The sequence below is a fragment of the Labrus bergylta genome, chromosome 19, assembly GCF_963930695.1.
Source record: "Labrus bergylta chromosome 19, fLabBer1.1, whole genome shotgun sequence".
In the NCBI taxonomy this organism is placed as follows: Eukaryota; Metazoa; Chordata; class Actinopteri; order Labriformes; family Labridae; genus Labrus; species Labrus bergylta.
The window spans coordinates 6510879-6530638 of NC_089213.1; the positions used below are offsets into that span (position 1 = coordinate 6510879).

A 19760-nucleotide genomic window follows, 5' to 3' on the forward strand; every position below is an offset into this window, starting at 1 on the left:
ACTGTGTGTGTGAGTGTGTGTGAGTGTGTGTTTATGTGTGTGAGAGAGCGAGACACGGACTTGTTCAGACACGGTGAAGGTGTGGCTGCAGCAGAAGCGGTCCATGTGTATTTCTTGTGACAGGAGCAGAAACTTTTCCTGCAGTGTGTGTGTCTCTGTGTGTGTGTCTGTGTGTGTGTGTGTGTGTCTTTGTGGGTTTAATGCGAGCGGGCAGGTTGCTGTAGCTGCTGTTTTTGTTCCAGTTGTGTGTCTGGAGCACAGCAGAGAGCAGCCCTGAGGCTCTGAGGCGCGGTGTGACAAAAGCAGGATCCTCTCAGGTTGGATTAATTTTTTTTGTTTGTTTTTTTTTGTTACTTCTGTGGATCTGAAATCTGCTCCGTTGGATTCCTGAGAGGTCAGCGCGTGCATATGTTCCTGTTGTACAGGAAGTGAACGAGCTGGCATGGAGAGAGTTTAACACCTGCAGGACGAAACAGGTAAACACACACTGGAGGTAATTATCACAGCAGAGCGACCTAATGATCCATTTAAAGTAAATTGTCGTGTTTTACAGCGTAGGTCGATTAAAAGTCACATTCTTAAACAATCCAACACAACACAGCTCCTCTTCAGTCAGAGTTTGTCATGTTCAGCTTCTCTGATCCACCAGGAGAATACAAAGTGAGCAATGATTCAAGCTCAAAGTGTTCACAAAAAGACAACGTTTTGGGCGGTAAGTCCTGATTTGATTTCACGTTACAACTCAAACTAACAGCGTCACCATCATGGCATTTTAGTCTTAGTGTAAATAATGTTTCACCTGAGTGTTTGTACCTGAGTTTAAGCGCTTAAAAGTGAGTTATACAAGTTTTAACTTTCATGTCATTTGCCTGCCTGAAGCCAATTTAACGTAGATAAGTTTTAATTGTTAAGGATGTAAATAACCCAGAACATTAAAAGTGTTGATGTAAGTGTCTGCTTTTGTGTAAAGAATCAGTTCAGATAGAGAAAATAAGTGTTTAAATGTTTAATTGTAATGATATTAAACTGTTAAAAGTGTTTCACAATGATGCACCGTGGGCTCAAAGTAACCCAATATAGACGGGATTAACATAAAAACAGGGAGATAATGTCGTAGTTATTCTAACATTTCAAAAATAAAACACACTTAAAAGTAATCGAAACATAAGAGAAACAGCAAGAAGTCCACTACATGCTTCTCACAGCACAAGAAAAATAAAACCCATCAAATCGCAATAATACAGTTAGAGTTTAGATTTCATAGGAAGTGTTAAACCAAGTAAAATACAACATTTTAAAAGAAGTGAAGCAGAAAGGTTGGATCATAAAGTCAGAGTTCACAATGAAAGTTTTTTTCTGCTCGTTTCCAGATTTCTTAACTTTGTGATCGTGACATTCACAGCAGCAGGTGATGTCTGTGTTTTAAAGGTCAAACGTTAACGTGTCAGTTAGCTATTTAAAGATTTCTACAGACTGCTGCTTACAGAAAAACACAGAGAGTTTCATGTGTGTGTGGAAAAGATTCACACCATTAGTTTTATTCATGATCCACAAACATTAAAAACAAGACTGAGCCAGAGTTATTCAGGAACCTTCTGAGGCAGAACAGCTGAATGTGACACTTCTGTAAATGATTTAACCTTTGTGTGTGTGTCTGAGAATGTGTGTGTGTGAGTGTGTGTCTGAGAATGTGTGTGTGTGAGTGTGTGTCTGAGAATGTGTGTGTGTGAGTTTGTTTTGGGGTGTGTGCATGCATTAAGAGACATTTGGGAGTTTGTTCCTGAAGGCTGCGTCCCATTTAGTGGAGGAGATTAGGGTCGTCACGATGGAGTTTTAACCTTCAAAAAGATACCAGAACAAAATCAAATGCTATCCATACCCGTTTCAATACCACAACAACACCAAACACAGAAGTTTCAGGCACCCAACATTTTGGTAATTTTCACGATTTCAGTTATGAAATATTGCAGGGAAATTCCTGCACGTCCTCTAAATTGTGCAAATAACTTGAAACGTTGCCAACATATTTGTGCAATTAAGATATTGTCATATCGTCTGCTCTCTGTGTGCTTTCACACATGCACTCCTGAAAACGTCACACAGACTGATCCTGAAACCTTCCTGAGGTACTTGTTCTCACATGCACCTCACAGCGGGAGACTATACAAGTCAGACGGGAGGGGCGAGGCGAGGGGGGGGTCAGGAGCCAAGACATGACGTGGATGAAGTGGAGGACAAAGCAACAGAGTCGAATGCTACAAAAAGAAATGTTGCTTTTTGACATGTTAGACAAGTTAGTATTATCGACTAAAGAGCGGAGAAGAAGAAGAAGAACGGGTCCACAGATATCACATCATCACCCCCTCCCTCTTGCCTGCATATAATTTTCCAGATTTTCTGGCTCGCCCTGATGCAGCCCTCCCTGATCTCATGCAGAAAATTTAGGAGCGAGCTGGTGGAAAGACACACAAAAATAACTTCTTTTTTTTAACCTCCTCCTCTTCCTTCTCCTCCTCACAGCAATCATGAGGAGGTTCAGCTCTGAGGGCTCCCTCCTTGATCTGGACTTTCTCCCGTGGAAGAAGGTGGCCCTGAAAAACCCGGATCATGAGAGGACGCGTGACTTTGGCACCTACACGCCTCACCTGGAGGAGGACGAGCTGGATGGGGGGAGTGGCAGGGACACTCCGACCATCCTGGAGCCTGTTGGGGCGCATGAAGCGGGGAGGGGGGAGCTGAGGAAGGAGCACAGTGTGAGCGTGGAGGAGCTGAGCGAGTTACATAAACAGAGCCACCTGCGGGTGATGAGTGAGGGCTGCAGGGCGTACAGTGACGGACAGCTCGCCCCCGACAACCAGGGGAGCACAGAGAGCATGGGGGGGGAACACCCGCCTCACCCGTCTTCCTCTTCTTCTTCCTCCACACACGGACACCGCCGAGCCAAACTGTCTGCAGCCAAACTTCACCTGAAGAGTCTGTTTGGACCGGTGAGAGACACACACACACACACACACACACACACACACACACACACACACACACACACACACACACACACACACACACACACACACACACACACACACACACACACACACACACACACACACACACACACACACACACACACACACACACACACACACACACACACACACACACACGACGGATCCAACCTGTGGCTCCTGTCCCACATATGGTTCCCCACTCTCTCTCTCTCTCTCTCTCTCTCTCTCTCTGATATCTGACTGTATCCAGCAAAAATAAATCAGTAACCTCCTTGAGTGTCTCCATGACTGTAGTTTATATCCCACACATCCCGTGCAGCCTGAGCTCTCCGGTGTGCCCTCTAGTGGTGACCTCCAGTAACACACGTAGTGCATCGCTAAGTATGTGAAGGGTTTTATTCAGGACTATTTCAGGCTTCAGGCCATGATTACTGTCGTGTGTGGCGATGATTTACTTTCTTCATACATATACAAATAAACATGAAGTACGAGTAATTTTCTTTATTGAAGGGGAAGGAAAAAGTCAGGATGAGAGAGGGTCGGAGTTGAACCCACGTCGCTGCCGTCGACTTCCTCTGGTACATGAAGCACGCAAACTAACCGCTAGGCTGAAGGCTCCCTGTTGATATCTTGAAATATCTGCTGAATATTTCAAGATGTATCGGTCCATCGTTTAATCTACTTTTGTAAACAATTGTAGAAAGTTCTCATTTCGTTTTATGTTAAGATTGAAAGGCAGTGTGCTGCAGCGGTACGTCTTTGTATAATAAAAACTTTAAACGTGACAGATGTTACCTCTGCGTTCTCTGTTTCAGAGTCCTCACTCCTCAAACTCCAACCTGTTCAACCCAGAACACAAAGACAGGTGAGAAGCACATAATGCCTAACTGCACGGCTGCTCATCCTGCTTCACCAAACTGCAGAGAAATAATTAACCAACATTTAATCAACCGACGTTTGTCCTCCCTTTTCCGGCTCAGCGTGGTGGAGCGGCGGTCTCGGCTGCAATTCATGCACCAGTGGTCTCAGGTGGGACACACTAAGAAGAGGAAGGTGTGCATGGAGGAACTGGAGAAGTGGGCGGAGTCTCTGAACGCCCTGCTGGCCAGTCAGAGTGAGTCTACCTATTAACTCATAAAAACACAGAAATCTCTTTAAATGTTAAAGTTTCACCCCCGACTTCATGTTCCCTACCAACCCCACGAGGAAAATCTCTGTGTCCTACATCAGATCGTCAGCTGATGCCCTGCAGAAATGTCTGATGTGAACACTGTGACATTTAGTGTGTGTTTGTCTGTGTTTCTGTTTCTATCAGCGCTCACCTGTACCTTCAGAGCTGTTGACCTGTGAACAGACGTCACTGTTTCTGTGTACTGAGTCATAAAGAGCAGAGCTGCTGCTATCTATAGAAAACACACACAGGTGTAAATCACGTGTATTTATTGCAGCGTTCCTCATGGTTTGTGTGTGCGTGCGTGCGCGCGTGTGTGTGTCACATCCTTATTAGGTGTGACCTGAAAACACCTGAATGTTTATCAGGATCTACCAACAGTGCGTGGTGAAACTTGTACTTGAAGTTTCCCCCGGTCTGTAAGGTGCTTTGATGCTTTGATCACAGCAATCAGCGACCGTCATCACGTCTTCTGTTATTGTGCGACTGGGCTCATCACTGTGTCAAATACCGCACAACAATAACACACGGGAAAGTCCCGCCCACTGCTGATGAACAGATAAATCTTTGCTGAAGTGTACGCTCTCCTCCTGCTGTGTTTTATCAGTCAACATGTCGCTCACTGTGAAGTCTGTTTCTGCAGCGTGATTTTAATCGCCCTGTCCGACATCAGCACCCGACGTTTGTTTCAGGTATCAAATGTAACTTTAAAGGAATAATCCACCTTCTGGTTGATGGTCTTGTATACATTTTTTTAGCTCATAAATATCTTTCAGTAAATATTTCAGTCTGTTTAATAACAAGATACAAACTCCTCCCCTGGCAGATTTGAGGAAATTACTAAGACTTGACTCCACACACTAAAACGCAGTTGACTCAGATGAAAGTTTATACATAAGAAGAATACTCATGAGGAGACATGATTCAACATCACACTTCTGTTCTCGTGTCTTGCTCAATCACATCTGCTGAACTTCTCGAAAGGCATCGCATATATCCTAAAAAAGACATTACCATTATCAGGGTCGTGTCACATTGACCCACCTAGACTAAACTGTGACGTCTATAACACTGGAGCAGATAATAAGTCTACCAAACATCCTTACAGATATCAGGAAAAACAGTTGACACTCTCTAAGCTGTACTTGGTGTTCTAATAACAGCTGAACTCTGTCAGGTCTGACTGACATTAGAGAACAGTGAATAAACCTAATGACATCTGTACAATCTAAATAAATACAGAAATTCCACCACAGGCAGCACTGCAGCGTTCTGCCCCCTGGAGGCAATCTGTATATTGAGACCTACAGTATGTCACAGTATCTTCCTCCTCCTCAGCCGGTGTCCAGGTGTTCAAGGCGTTCCTGCGCTCAGAGTTCAGCGAGGAGAACCTTCAGTTCTATCTGGCCTGTGAACAGTACAAACAGTCGTCCAACAACTTCAGCATGCAGCGGAGAGCACGAGACATCATCAGCACCTACATCCAGCCCGGGGCACCCAGAGAGGTACATACCTGTGAACATAGAACATAAACACACCTGTCACTTCAGCTTTATTATCACCAGGAGAGCAAAACACACACACACTCACCAGCACAGAGGCAGGCACACCTGTTCACATATACACCTGTGACATGAAGCTTTATCTTCACCCTCACCCAGAGAGGTGCACACCTGTTCACATATACACCTGTGACATGAAGCTTTATCTTCACCCTCACCCAGAGAGGTGCACACCTGTTCACATATACACCTGTGACATGAAGCTTTATCTTCACCCAGAGAGGTGCACACCTGTCTGCTTCTATACATCATATACATGTAACACCCACAGGTAACAAATTAAACCCTTATCATCAAACTGAGAGTGAGATTTGAGTCCAGCAGTCCTGGATGTTACGAGGAAATCTTTCTGAGCTACACCCCCTCCCTCCCTCCCTCCCTCCCTGTCCCCGGCTTTACTTTGTTTCAGGTGAACCTGGACAGTAAGACCCGGGAGCTGACCCTCCAGCTGCTGCAGGCCCCCTCCCACACCTCGTTGTCCCGCGCTCAGGCACGGATCTACACCCTGTTGGACTTGGACTGTTACCCCCGCTTCCTTCAGTCCAACATGTACCTGTCCCTGCGGCACCCAGATGACTAACACACCTGGACTCTGGAGGAGGTGTGGCTAAAGAGACTTCTCCCTGAGGATTAATCCCACCTTTAAAAAAAACAAATGTGATCATCTCCTTGGAGATTAAATTCTTCATGATCGTGTTTGCTTGTTTAACACAGAACAGCTGCAGAGGTGAATTTTCCTGTCTGTCTGAAACTCTGCTGCTCCTTTAATCATTAACCCCCCCGTCACCTTTGAGCTTTAACGCTTCATTAACCCGACTTACAACGTCAGGGTTACGTCTGAGTTTCTGCTGACTCCAAAAAAACAAGTCGATCCTGTAAAAGTTGAATTTCACGGTGAGGAAGAGGAAACCTGAGCTCAGTGAACTTTCTGTCTCCGTCTGTGTCCTGAAGAGGGTCAAACAAAGACTGAGTGTGTGTGAACACTTCACCTTCAGACACACACCTGTTCAACAGGTAGAGAACGCCTCCTTCAGCGTTCGTCTTTCTCTATCTCTGAAACAGAACATGAGCGTGTTTGAGTTTTTAAGAGGAACAATAAAACATGTTTTTTTTTTGGTTTTTTTTATCTCATGAGTCTGAGTGTTCACTGTTTCAGGTGAGATCGGTCTGGGCTGCAGGCAGGTTAATCCGAGGACGCACCCGTACCTGCAAAGGATGCTGGGACATGAAGAGGTGGAGTCGGAAGTAGGTGGAGCTAAGAGACAATACAGCGGCATTAAACTCCAAACCTCCAAAAACCCTGTTGTTGTAGATGAAGAGTGAAATATAATCTGTGCTCGGACACGGGACAGATCAGAACAAATCTGATATTTTGAAAAATAAACATTCCTGATGATAAAGCAGCACAGGTCACGGGAAAGCTTTAAACATGGATCAAGTTTTTATCCTCAACATGAACAGACTCAGTCCACACTGCATACTGTTTCACTTTTATTTTAAAATAAACCAAGAAATGTTTGATGAGTCATTTATCTCCTTTTAAAAATCATGATTAGTCCTTTCACATCAGCACAAAACTCCTGAGAACTTCCTGCAGTTTTTAGAGTGAGCTGAAAGGGGAAGAAATGTTTCTTCTTCAGCAGAGTGAAGCCGTCACTTCATGTGTCCAGGTTAAAGGTAGAGTCCGTCTCTTTTTCAGTCTTCACACGTTACCACCTGTCACTCATCATCAGTCTCTCTCTCTCTCTGGTCACCACGGCCGCGTGCTCCTCCGCTCCTGCCTCTGTTTGACCCACTGAGCGCTGAAACAATTCTCTCCTACGGTCCACGACCACACTCCTCTGTCTCTGTCCTGTGAGGGACATCTCTGACTGGACAACAAGTCTCCTGCTGCTCCTCCTGGATGCTGATCTCTGTCCTTAATCCCGTCCTCCTCTTCATCAGATGGACCCGGCTGTGTGTCTGAGACGTCCTCTGTGATGGACGCAGACTGAGGAGGAGGCAAGAGGAGGCGGGACCTGATGAAGGGGAGATCAGAGTGATAAAGAGGAGGACGAAGGAGGACAAACACTTAGATTATAACGAACATCATATTAACTTTGTGTGCAGACGTGCAGGAGCAAACAAAAGTTCTTTACGATCAGAGGATCAAATCAACTCCTGATAATAAACAGGTTTACATCTAAAGTGTCAGTACCTGGTTATAGGAGTGTGAATCGTGGCCAACCTGTGTGTGTCTGTGTGTCCGGCTGCCTGTGACTGATCCTCCACAGCTCTCACACCTGAGGAGGTACAAGGTGCTGACACATGAGGGCGGAGAGAACACCTGACTGCACTGTGAGGTAAATCTAACATGACTCTATGTTCACAGGAAGCTACGAGAGAAACAGCAACAGAGTTATGTTTAACATGAGAACACTGGAACACTGAACGAGAGGTTTCACACTGAGACCTAAGAGAGCATTACTGCCGGTTTCCATAGGACCTGTGAGCGCAGCACTGACTTCTAACTCCAGCTCACCTGTCAGGTGTGTGTCCTGCAGACCGGCAGCTCTAATGTCCAGGTGTCGACTGTACAGGCTGCGTCTCGCTACCAGACCCTGATCGCTAGCAAAGAGAGGAGAGGAGAAAAGGAGAGAGGAGAGAGGAGAGAAGAAGGAGAGAGGAGAGGAGAGAAGAAGGAGAGAGGAGAGGAGAGAAGGAGGAGAGAGGAGAGAGGAGAGGAGGAGGAGAGAAGGGAGAGGAGAGGAGGAGAGAGGAGCAGGAGATAAAAGGAGGAGAGAGGAGCAGGAGATAAAAGGAAGAGAGAGGAGAGAGGAGAGAAGAAGGAGAGAGGAGAGGAGAGAAGGAGGAGAGAGGAGAGGAGAGAAGAAGGAGAGAGGAGAGGAGGAGGAGAGAAGGGAGAGGAGAGGAGGAGAGAGGAGCAGGAGATAAAAGGAGGAGAAGGGAAGAGGGGGAGGAGGTGGGTGGATGAAGTAATGGAACAAAAGAAAAAAAGAAAAATTATAAAAACTGAACATAAAAGGAAGAACTGAGGATAAAATGAAAACATGAACAAATTAAATCAAAAAATGAAAAAACACTGACAGAAAAAATGGGCTGTAAGGAGGAGGTGACCTCTGACCTCTGTGACACGGACACTTTGAATAAAAACACTTTCTCACTGGGTTATTTTCGTCGAACTGGGTTTAATGGTTCTACAAAATCATCACACAGGCGTGTCGTTTCCTGCTGGGCAGATTTTAAAACGGAGAGATTGGAGTCTGATAATCTAACAGCAAGATAACGTCTTTCACTCAGACGTCCAACAAAGAGACGAGATGGCAGGAGGACGCTGGTCAATGAAAACCAGACTCTGATCTGTTAAGGGAACTGAAGGACAAAATACCAAAAATACACCGAGAGGTAATAAAGTTAAAGAAAGAAATACATGGAGAGGGTTGGATGACACACAGAGGAGAGAGAGAGAGAGAGAGAGAGAGAGAGAGAGATAGTCAGTCAGTTATAAAAACAGCTGATCTGTAGGCGGCAAAACTACGGGAATATCAAACAAAAGATGAAAGATATTCAACTTGAGCGCTCAGAGCGTCCGCAAAAAAAAAAAAAAAAAAAGGCAGAGCTTTTCTCTTTCTGCTGTGATCGCTCTCTACTCATTGAAAACAAGTGAAAAAAGACGCTGGCGCTCAGAAAACAAACGCTTGGTTGAGACACGGGGGGGCCTTTTAACGTCTCATCCAGGTCAACACCCGTAAACATGTTAAGAGGGGGCGGAGTCATGCCGGTCTCACCTGGTGCGTCTTGCCCTGCAGCGCTCGAGGAGGGGGGACTGATGGGCAGACAGCGGAGCGGCTCGAGTGGAGGCCCTGCTGGGGGAAGAGCTCACGCTGAGGGGAGGGGAGTACTGGGAGGATACCGATCGCTGGGGGGAGTGAGGCGGAACAAACGGCCACGGAGGAACCCTCTGCTCTCGTCGCACCGCTGGGGGGGGATATAACAGTATTTAAATGTTAAACCTACATATCTATGAAGATATTCACATTAGAAATCTGTAGTGTTTCATGTAGGTTTACCTTCTCTCTCCATCACAGAGTAGGGTTTGATATCTCCGTCCGGCTTTCTGAGGGGAACCTTTCTCAACTGGGCCGCTGGGGAGGAGAACACATTTACAGAGGGGACCAGGAGCAACGACATGACGGCATGCTGTTCTACACAAACTACAAAGTTACTGAAATAATGAACTGCCACCGGATACTGTTAGAAAAAATGCTTTCGATTCCAAGACTAGGCCGAGACCTTCAAAAAGTGGTCTCAAGACAGAGACCGATTTCAAGTACCACAACATTATCCCCTTCTATCCAAGAACTAAACAGACTTTATTGTGATTAAATAATGAACAACAGGCTGCAGGGATGCTGAAATAACAACATCATGACCAGCTCTGTCTGAAAGACGAGAAGAAAACAAGAAGAAAATGCTTCTTTCCTGAATGGATCGTATCTGAGTCGACATCAGAAGAATCTCAAAGCTGACAAGACTTCAGAAAGAAACGTAAACATGTTGTGCAATGTTAAAACGTTGTCTTCTTTGTGTCTTTGCTCTGACAGTTTATGTAGACACATGACACATGAAGACTTTTGCTTCAGTTTTAGTATTTTTACTCCACAGACAGACGTTTGTGGTGTTTTCACATTTTGCACATATCTCCTGAAATCTTCCTGAAGTGTTCGGGCCGAGCTGCATGTGTGAACACAAACAGCTGAGTGTGTCACTCCAATCTTACCTGCCACGCCCCGGGTAAGTTTTACAAGTGACGTCGGGATGAGCTGATGTGGGAACGCAGCAGGAAATATTCACTGAGAGCAGAAGAAGGCAGCCCAAAACCATAGACTGTCTGCACGCGATCAGTGATATAAAAGCAAGAAACTGTCCTCTTGGTCGGACTCTGTTCCTTCTTCTGCGTCTTTTTACGTCATGTCCCCCCATCCCCCCCCCCCCCCAGGGAAAGTCTCCTGCTGTGTGGTACACGTGTGAACAAACAACTCAGGAAGATTTCAGGAGCAGCCTGCCTGAAATGTTCTAGAAACTTTCAGGAGTGCATGTGTGAAAACAGCTTTGGAGAGTCTGCAGGGCAGGTTCAGGTATCAGTTGGTCTGGGGGATCTGAGGGGGCTTGAGGGGGCTTGAGGGGGTCTGAGGGGGTCTGAGGGGGCTTGAGGAGGTCTGAGGGGGTCTGAGGGGGCTTGAAGGGGTCTACAGTCTGTGTCTCTCTGAGGATGCTGTGATACCTTGGACAGCTGGTACAATATAGGACAAGATTCATGACATGTTGTTCCCGTGCAGGATGATAAATACAGGTGAGGGGATGAAGACATGAAGAGAAAGAAGTTAACGTATCAAACACACAGTCTTATATAAAGCTTATTATGGGATAAATGCTCTTATTGTTATAGGACAAAGGGGTGGAGGGGGGGTGTTTAGAAAATCAAAGATGTTCTTACAAATATCCGTACATGCCCTGATCCGTCAGAGGAGCGCAGACAGAGCCTGAGAGAGTGTGTGAGCACAGGTGGAGGTGGAATAAAAACACATCAGGATCTTTAAGTGTTTCTAACATCGGTACTGATGGAGGACAACTTCATGAACTAAAGAAAAGAAAATGAATATGTCGCTCTTGTCTCTCAGTAAATCTGCAGCATGCTGAACATGTTTCACATCGAGCCTGATGAATAACACAGGAATGTAGAGAGAGAGTGTGGGATTATAAAGCTTCTTTTTTTAGAGACAAAGAGACTCGATGTTGAAGGAGAAATACCGAGAATACCAAACACAGCCCACATTCATACCTCCAAGAGAGAGAGAGAGACCTGACTACGACAACGTACTTAGAGAGATAAGAGAAGAAGAGTTACCTGATCTGTTCTGGAAGAATCCTTCAAACACCACAAAGTTATTCACCTGTGCACACAAACACAAACACTAACGTTAATACAACCTCAGCTCCTGAAAAGTGGTGCGGGACTTTGTGTAAAATGTAAATAAAAACAGAATGCGGTATTTTGAAATACATGTTTAAAGGCAGGGTTGGTAATTTATAAAGTAAGTAAGCTCACAGTATAAACTCTGTCTTCAGTGACGTGCTTTGAGTGTGGGCTAGAGCATGTACAGACTTTTTACAGACTTACAACTGCTACAGATGACGAATTGTCTTTGTTCCTTTTTCAGAGAACATGAGTTATTCATTTCTATCAGTACCTAAAGACCATTTCAACCAACATCTCAAAAAGTGGATCTGGAAGAAATTACCAACCCTGCCTTTAAGTGACAAATGCACAATTTCATGTCAGCAAAATGTTTCAAAGAAGAAGCTTCAGTGGAAACATTGTGTGTAAAAATCGTTTTAGGTTTATCAGAGCCTCTCTTCTCCGTTTTTGGTTTAAACATCTGATCTCATATAAAAAAAATCTCAGAGACAGATCTGAAAACACATAAAAAAAACCGTTCAGAGACAGAGAGTCTAAATATAACCCGGACAAATGGAACAATCAGACTGTCACATGAGCGCAGACGTCTCCGTGTCCCCTGAGGGTTCTTAACATGAGTATAATCTGGAGGTCACACTGACAGAGGAGGACAGTGAGTGTGATGCAGAGATGGAGAGTACACACTGTACCTGAGGAACACTCTGAGTCAGACAGTGATGTTTCGCCAGGAAGGACAGGAGTTTAGGCGAGGGCCGGTCGTACGCCATCAGGGTCGGCTCTAAACTCTTATGCTACAAAACAGAGAAACAAAACGAAACATTTAATCAGCGAGGACGTTACTGAGCTCCCGGGCCGGTCACAAGACCAGACTGATAAACATGAAACCAGTACCAGACCTTGAAACATAACTTGAAGTCGTTAACCCATCAAAGGGTCAGTTCTTGTTTCGAATGACAGATGCACGTAAACTCCTTTTTGTGTGGCCGCTCAAGTTTAAAATCTTTCAACTTTTCAGAAAGGCGCTGTTGACCTCACCGGCGCTCTTTTCTAAATGTATGAAATTCCCAGTTTTTTAACCTCCTACAGATCGTGTCTTGCACCCACATCCTCCTCGCTTCGTGTCTGACAGCGGCTGTTGTCAACAGACTGTTGTCATGGAGACAGGATGGATGTGCAGCGCTTTTCTTCTCAGAGCACAAACGCTTCATGCAAACAATCCCGAGCGCACAGCCAGCGGAAGAAACGCTTCTGCCCGGAAGAAACGCTAGGTGGACACGGGGCCTTAGGCCATCACAGAGCAAATATACTCAAATACTGAAAATACCCACCCTTGGTTTGACCCCTGAACACATCGGTCCATCATAACAGTGTTTGAGCTTCACTCCCTGAGAGTCGCCTCCATATGAAGACGATGTTTTCAATCATTTACCTGCAGCATGAAGTCAAAGAGCTCCAGCCCGTAGCCGTGTCTCTGCACGTTCTCTGATATGAAGAAATCCAACACACACAGCGGCTCGGCCTCTATGTGCGCCCCCTGTCTGTCCTGAGAGGAAGTACAACAAGAGGAGAGTTTAATCAAATCTGAGCTGCAGGACGAGTTAAAACAAAAATAAATGAAGACGGGTGACTCACCAGCAGGAACAACTTCTTGTAGCCGACTTTAAGAAATCCGACGACCACTCCCCGTCCTCTGTGTGTGTGTGTGTGTGTAAGGGGGTAAAGTAAAGTTTAGTGAGTCCGACATAGTTTCCACAAAGTATGAGTGATGAAAGTTGATCTGCTGCCATGAGCATTAGTCACACAGTCGCTTATGTGTCAAAAGTAAGGTACATGCATTGTGACTCAGTGTGTGTGTGTGTGTGTGTGTGTGTGTGTGTGTGTGTGTGTGTGTGTGTGTGTGTGTGTGTGTGTGTGTGTGTGTGTGTACCCGTTGCTCTCTCCGTCCTTCATCAGGTACAGCTGATGTCTCTGAGTCTGCAGTTTTGAAGCACTTGTTATTGGCGCAGTGAGCTGCTGAGCCTGAAGACAGAGACACACTGTTACACACCTGAAGAACCGAGACCTGCACTTCCTCATGTGTCCACTAGAGGTTGTCCCCAAAAGTGAGTCAGTCCCAACAGAGCCCCATGTTAACATGACGAACTTCACAGCCGTTGTTTCCAGCCTGGTACAAAAACAGTCTGTTTACGTTCTATCAAGGCCTAAAGGGATGTAAAATAAGGGGCGTGGCCTCTTTGACTGACAGGTAAGAGCTGTTAGCTGTCTGCTAGGTCTCACCTCAGCTGATTCATTCACTGACCTTTAACCTCTGGGCTGTGTTTGAGCTGTCGGGAGCCTTTTGTAGATTTTTTCTTGTGAATTTAAAATAATCTGTCCCACTGTGAGCTGTGAAAAAACTGACCAGTAACAACCACTAATAGGGTCTCGTTCTTTGGGAACTATGATGGTTAACTAGCTCACAAGCAGATATTGAATTAGCCGTGGCTACAGGCTGTACAGCTTTGATAACTTTGCAGTTCCTAATGTACAAACATGGTCACTTCTGACTCCTAAAAAACAACAACTCACCTCAAATTTCATCTTTTTTTTTATAACTATTAAGGCGACATGTTATGACTGTTATTCTTCCTGTTTAGAGAAGCAAAGCACATTTTGTTGTACAATGTGCAACGACAATAAACGCGCTTTATTCTATTTTATTTTCTTCAACGTTTACAGGCTGATATCAAGGACCAGAGTGGATTTAAATAAGACAGAGTAGAACAGGTTCACATCAATAGCTTTAAACAAATCCCTTTCTCCTGCAGGTACGCACGGACTCACCTTAGCTGAGGCTCTCCCCAGTTCATCAATAACAGTGGCGATGTGAGCTTGTAGATCTGGACTACAGAGAGGAACACAGAACGCACAACATGATCAGATCAGCTGTGACTGAAAGAGAGACAGACAGAGACAGACAGGCAGCAGGGAGAGGCTTAACCGCCAGACACTACAGCTGCAGCATGGTCCATGGGTGAGTGTGTGTGTGTGTGTGTGTGTCTCTGTTTGTAACTGAGCACAACAACAACACAATAACATCAATTATTTAACTTGTGCTGATAAGCATGCAAGCTTAAATTGACCGATATTTGAACGGGGTTTGGGGGAGCATCGTCTGCTCGGTTCAGATTAACGGAGGTTGTTGCCAGGATTTCTTGGCTCTATGAAAAGATATCCCGTCCACCACAGCCTGGGCTACTCTGGGGTATTGCTCCTCTAACCCCAACACAATTACACAAGGGACCGACTTAACCCTTTAAAATCAGGTCGATGAAATGTTACCCCTTTGATACATTTTGTTACCACGTTTTTAAAACGATACAACCTCTGATATCTCAGTTATAAAGTATTGAAAAGTACTGAAACTTATTTATTTTTTACATGACAGGAGCATAAGGAGAGAAACAAATCCATCAACCACCTGCACACTGTACGAGTTGCACAAACTGATTGGCAATATTTCGGTTGGCAACCACTTGCACAATGTTTTTGTGAACTGAGACAGTGTGCAGTAGGGCTGGTTAAAAAAATAAAAATCACTTCATCAATGCATTGCAATTATTATTTTCCCAATTCAATATCGATTCAGGGAAATCCTGAGATCGATTTATTTTTTTCGTTGTAATGACGCCTCTCTCCACTGGGGGCGCTGTGGGTGCTTAAGTCAGGCACAATAGTGCACTTCACACATACCTTTTGTCCATGCCATTACAGCACTGTTATGTTTATTACGATTTTGCTGCAAATTCAGATCAGGCACAAATGTGCACTTCAGATCATCCTGTACTTTAATGTTTTATTCTTTGTTTATTAAAGAACAAGGCAACGATAAAATACATTTCTGAGTCAGTTAAGATAAAGATAAAAGATAAGATAAGATATACTTTATTCATCCCAGCAGGGAAATGTAGGTGTTCCAGCAGCCAGCATACATACAAACACACAACACAACACACACACATATATATAAGTGTTTCCCCTAGGTTTACAGCGTTGGGGGGGTGGGAGACAAGCCGACATGACAACACAAACACTTGAAGGAATCTTGGAGTTCATGCGTTACTTTTAATGACAGCTGTCCTTTTCTATCGGAAAGGTTTCCTTAAATGACTTCTTTCCCTGATTTCCGACTCTATCCACTATCCTATCCCTACAATAAAGGCACAAAAAGCCCAAAAATAAAAAAAAATTTTTTTACTTAACCTCTAGCGGGCCGCCCCCCAATATAATGGTAGGGGAAACACTGTATACATACTTATCCCACCCATACAAAAAAAAACATGAGCCCACAATACATAACCAGGATAAAAAAAAGTGGTATGGTGGTCCATGTGCATAAGTAGCTGTTACTCATAGATAACAGTACAAAATACTAGCTCTGCCAGCGCATAGTGTGATAGATAAATAAAGAATTATGATAAAAAAGTAGGGTTGTTGGTTCTAAACCTATACAAACAATGCACACATAATTATTTAACAAATATAAAAAGGTACTGTGAGTAGATGTATCTGGGTATTTCTGTCATCTGTGTGTATTAAATCGATATCGAAGGATATTAATATCGAATCGTGACCCAAAGAATTAAAATTGAATAATGAGGTTGTGGACAATACCCAGCTGGTTGCTTGCAATTTTTTTTTTGACAATTGCGCCTCAGACCTTTATTGTTGTTGCAGTATTGGAACAGGTATCGATGTCAAACGATTCTTACAGGTATCGAAGTTTAAAATCTGGTATTGCCACAATCAATATATAATCAATATATAATCAATATATAATCAATATAAAATCAATATTCCCTGTTCTTCTAAGTAAATGGCAAATGACAGACACAAAGCAGCAACAACACAATACAAAAAAAAAACAATTACCACATTATCTAACTTGTGCACATTTGATTTTAAGCATGTTTTTCTGTAATTTAATGTTTTTTGGGGGGTTTAGTGGAGCATCAGTGAAACAATAAGACCCAAAATAAAACTTACCGTGAGGCAGATTTACGACTTCCTAAAAGGCTCTGGTCCAAGATGGAGACCTTCTCAGAGAACAACTGGTTAATATCAAAAGGAAACTCCATAATAAAACCTTTGATATCAAGCTAGCAGATGTAACACAGAGGCAGGTGCTTGGCTAGGCTAGGCTAACTCAGCCGGCTAGCAGGACTGTAAGCTAAATATCTAAGTAACGAAGTTAACTCTTCAGCGCTAAAACAAGCGTTTTGCATGCTGCTAGCAGCCCGCAGACAGCATTACTTTACCATAACACTGTCAGAGATAAATAAGGCTTTGTGTGAATGCAGTGATTCAGTATTTACTCTGTCGCTGCAGCTCCATTGTGTCTCTGTGCAGGAGTCACTCCCAGACAACAAATACCGTAAAGACGAGAAAAGACGCGCCCGTGAATCTGCTACAAAACTACATGATCCGTTATTAAACTTATCTTACATGTTTATTAGTTAAACTTAAAAAGTGAACACGTGTACACTATAGTTACATCTTTAGTCAGCTTTAATTGGCTTATTTTTACTTTCCTTAATTGTTCGAGGAACATTTTGTTCAGGTGTTACGGTAAAATGAATTTCGGCTTTTAACACAGGTTTACTAAACGCTATCATCATTAATACTACTAGTCTTATACTGATTAATACAATAACAACTTTTACTACTCGTTAGCAGCAGTAACTGTAGTGGCTATTTGTCCAAAAAAATAAAAATAAAAATAATCTTAATAAACTAATATCAAAAATTAGAGAGAGAGAGAGAGGGAGAGAGAGAGAGAGAGACAGAGAGAGCGAGAAAGAGAGAGAGAGAGACAGAGAGAGCGAGAGAGAGAGAGAGAGAGAGACACACAGAGACAGAGAGAGAGAGAGAGAGAGACAGAGAGAGAGAGAGAGAGACACAGAGACAGAGAGAGAGAGAGAGAGAGAGAGAGACAGAGAGAGCGAGAGAGAGACACAGAGACACAGAGACAGAGAGAGAGAGAGAGAGAGAGAGACAGAGAGAGAGAGAGAGAGAGAGAGAGAGAGAGAGAGACTGGACATTTTGGCATGGCTGTGAATGAACTGAAAGAGAGAGGAAGAAGGACTTTTTATGCCATCAAAAGAAAAATTCAGATTGACATTCCAATTAGGACCTGGCTCAAAATTCTCAATTCAATAATAGACCCAATCATTTTATATGGTTGTGAAGTATGGGGCCCATTAACCAACCAAGACTTCCCCAAATGGGAAAAACACCCACTGGAAGCCCTGCATGCAGAACTCTGTAGAAACATCCTGAGAGTCCACAGACACACGGCCAGTAATGCATGCAGGGCAGAACTCGGCCAATACCCTTTAATCATTAATATCCAGAAGAGAGCCATCACATTCTATAAACACCTCCAATCCAGTGACCCCCACTCCTACCAGTTCAAAGCCCTTCAGTGCCCAGATAAGAGTCCCCTCTGCCAGCTGATCCTGAAGCTCCGCCCTCAAACACCAGGGCTTCAGGACACACCCCAAACAATCTGGCCTAACCAAATTATCTCAAAACAAAAAGACAATTATCTTAAAATATTGGAAGGAAAGCACCAAATCCCAAAGTAAATTAGAATTCTATTTGAGCCTAAACAGAGAGTACAAGCTGGCAGAGTAGCTGAGCACAGTGAGGGATGTGAAACTAAGGAAAACCATGACGATGTACAGACTGAGTGGACACAGTCTGACCATAGAAACAAGCCGTCACAGACAGAACTGGTTACCCAGAGAGGCCAGGCTGTGTTCACTCTGCCATCAAGGACAAATGGAGACAGAATCTCACTTCCTCCTACACTGTGACATGTATAAAGATTTAAGAGAGGCTCTCTTTAATGACATTTATAATAAATATCCTGACTTTCTCCATCTCCCTGATCCTCAGAAGCTGCTCTATCTCTGTGGCGAGAAAAGTCTGTGTGCAGTACGAGCTGCTAAATATGTTCATGATCGTCACAAACTGAGACAAAATACACTTAATGGTTCATAGAAATACACTGTAAAAATAATTCATGTTATTGTTAATGTCTTTTATTAATATTTGTTGTATTTGTTTACTGTATATATTGTTATCATTTGTTGTTCAAAATGTTTTCTGTACTGACAACATAGGTTGTTGAGAGAGAGAGAGCGAGAGAGAGAGCGAGAGGGAGAGAGAGAGATAGAGCGAGAATCAGTTTACTATGTTTATGTGATAAAGAGCATCATCTTTTCACAAAACAGCAGCCTACAGCGATGTTTGAACAGTGCTTCCTTTTGTCTCTTTGTTAAACTCTTGTTCCCTCTGTGTCTCTTCACAGGCTGCAGTTTATTATTATTTTATCAGTGCTTCCTTTTGTCTCTTCTTAGTTTTTCTTGTAGCCTACACATTTAACAACAAGAGGGTTGTTGTTAAATGCTTTGAGTCAGTCATTCATTCAGAGTCTGTCCCTGGACTTATGACACTCAAAACTGGAAACTCGCCCATGTATGCAATATTAAAATAAGCTGGATATCACAGTCAACTCTTCACTGAGCCTTATGTGCAATATTATCTACACTGTTCAACACTGGATATTTGTAAATATCGTCATATAGCCTGTTAATTCCCTTTTCCTTTGCTTATTATTTCTTTGGATTCTCTGTGCTTTGGTACTTATTGCTGACATATTCTATATTTCCTGCTTCTATATTGTGTTTGTGAGTTAGGCTACTGTAACAACCACATTTCTCCGCGATTAATAAAGTATTTCTGATTTTGTTGAACTGTTGTTCACTCTGTGTCTCTTCAGAGGTTGCAGGTTATTATTTCCGGACTATGTGGTCTTAAAACATTAGAGTAGATTCAGGTGAGTCTGTCTGCTCCCTCAGAGTCAGCAGGTGATGTTTGAAGCTTTAACTGTTTGATCTGTAGGCACCCTGAGTCACCACCAGGTGGAGCTGTAGGTGCGTGTATCCTACAGTCCGATGAGAGACGGGTGAGTGACTGCATATAAACATGACTTT

At 43.7% G+C, this 19760-nt stretch overlaps 2 protein-coding genes across 13 annotated transcripts; one reads left to right on the plus strand and one right to left on the minus strand.

Annotated features, from left to right (window-relative positions):
- Window positions 1-46: 46 nt before the first annotated feature.
- Window positions 47-7259, plus strand: si:ch211-152p11.4 (regulator of G-protein signaling 18). Of its 3 annotated transcripts, none has more exons than XM_020661387.3 (6): window positions 47-493; window positions 2521-2987; window positions 3824-3873; window positions 3989-4122; window positions 5518-5684; window positions 6151-7259. In XM_020661387.3, exons 2-6 carry the CDS (start codon window positions 2526-2528, stop codon window positions 6319-6321), a joined length of 984 nt encoding a protein of 327 aa, XP_020517043.1. In that variant the 5' UTR covers window positions 47-493; window positions 2521-2525; the 3' UTR covers window positions 6322-7259. The 3 variants fall into 3 exon arrangements, with proteins under 3 accessions (XP_020517043.1, XP_020517042.1, XP_020517041.1); XM_020661386.3 differs by having other exon boundaries at window positions 47-476; XM_020661385.3 differs by lacking the exon at window positions 47-493 and adding an exon at window positions 503-712.
- atat1 (alpha tubulin acetyltransferase 1) lies at window positions 7220-17108 on the minus strand. Of its 10 annotated transcripts, none has more exons than XM_029279853.2 (13): window positions 16747-17108; window positions 14545-14605; window positions 13649-13740; window positions 13354-13411; window positions 13151-13264; window positions 12411-12512; window positions 11650-11695; window positions 11239-11284; window positions 9812-9886; window positions 9530-9719; window positions 8263-8341; window positions 7969-8023; window positions 7220-7759 (listed from the first exon to the last, which is right to left on the minus strand). In XM_029279853.2, the coding sequence occupies exons 1-13, from the start codon at window positions 16836-16838 to the stop codon at window positions 7492-7494; spliced, it is 1278 nt and encodes a 425-aa protein (XP_029135686.2). In that variant the 5' UTR covers window positions 16839-17108; the 3' UTR covers window positions 7220-7491. The 10 variants fall into 10 exon arrangements, 7 of the variants coding, with proteins under 7 accessions (XP_029135686.2, XP_020502306.3, XP_029135687.2 ...); XM_020646650.3 differs by having other exon boundaries at window positions 7939-8023; XR_010664775.1 differs by having other exon boundaries at window positions 7707-7759; window positions 7939-8023; window positions 8263-8348.
- Window positions 17109-19760: the final 2652 nt, after the last annotated feature.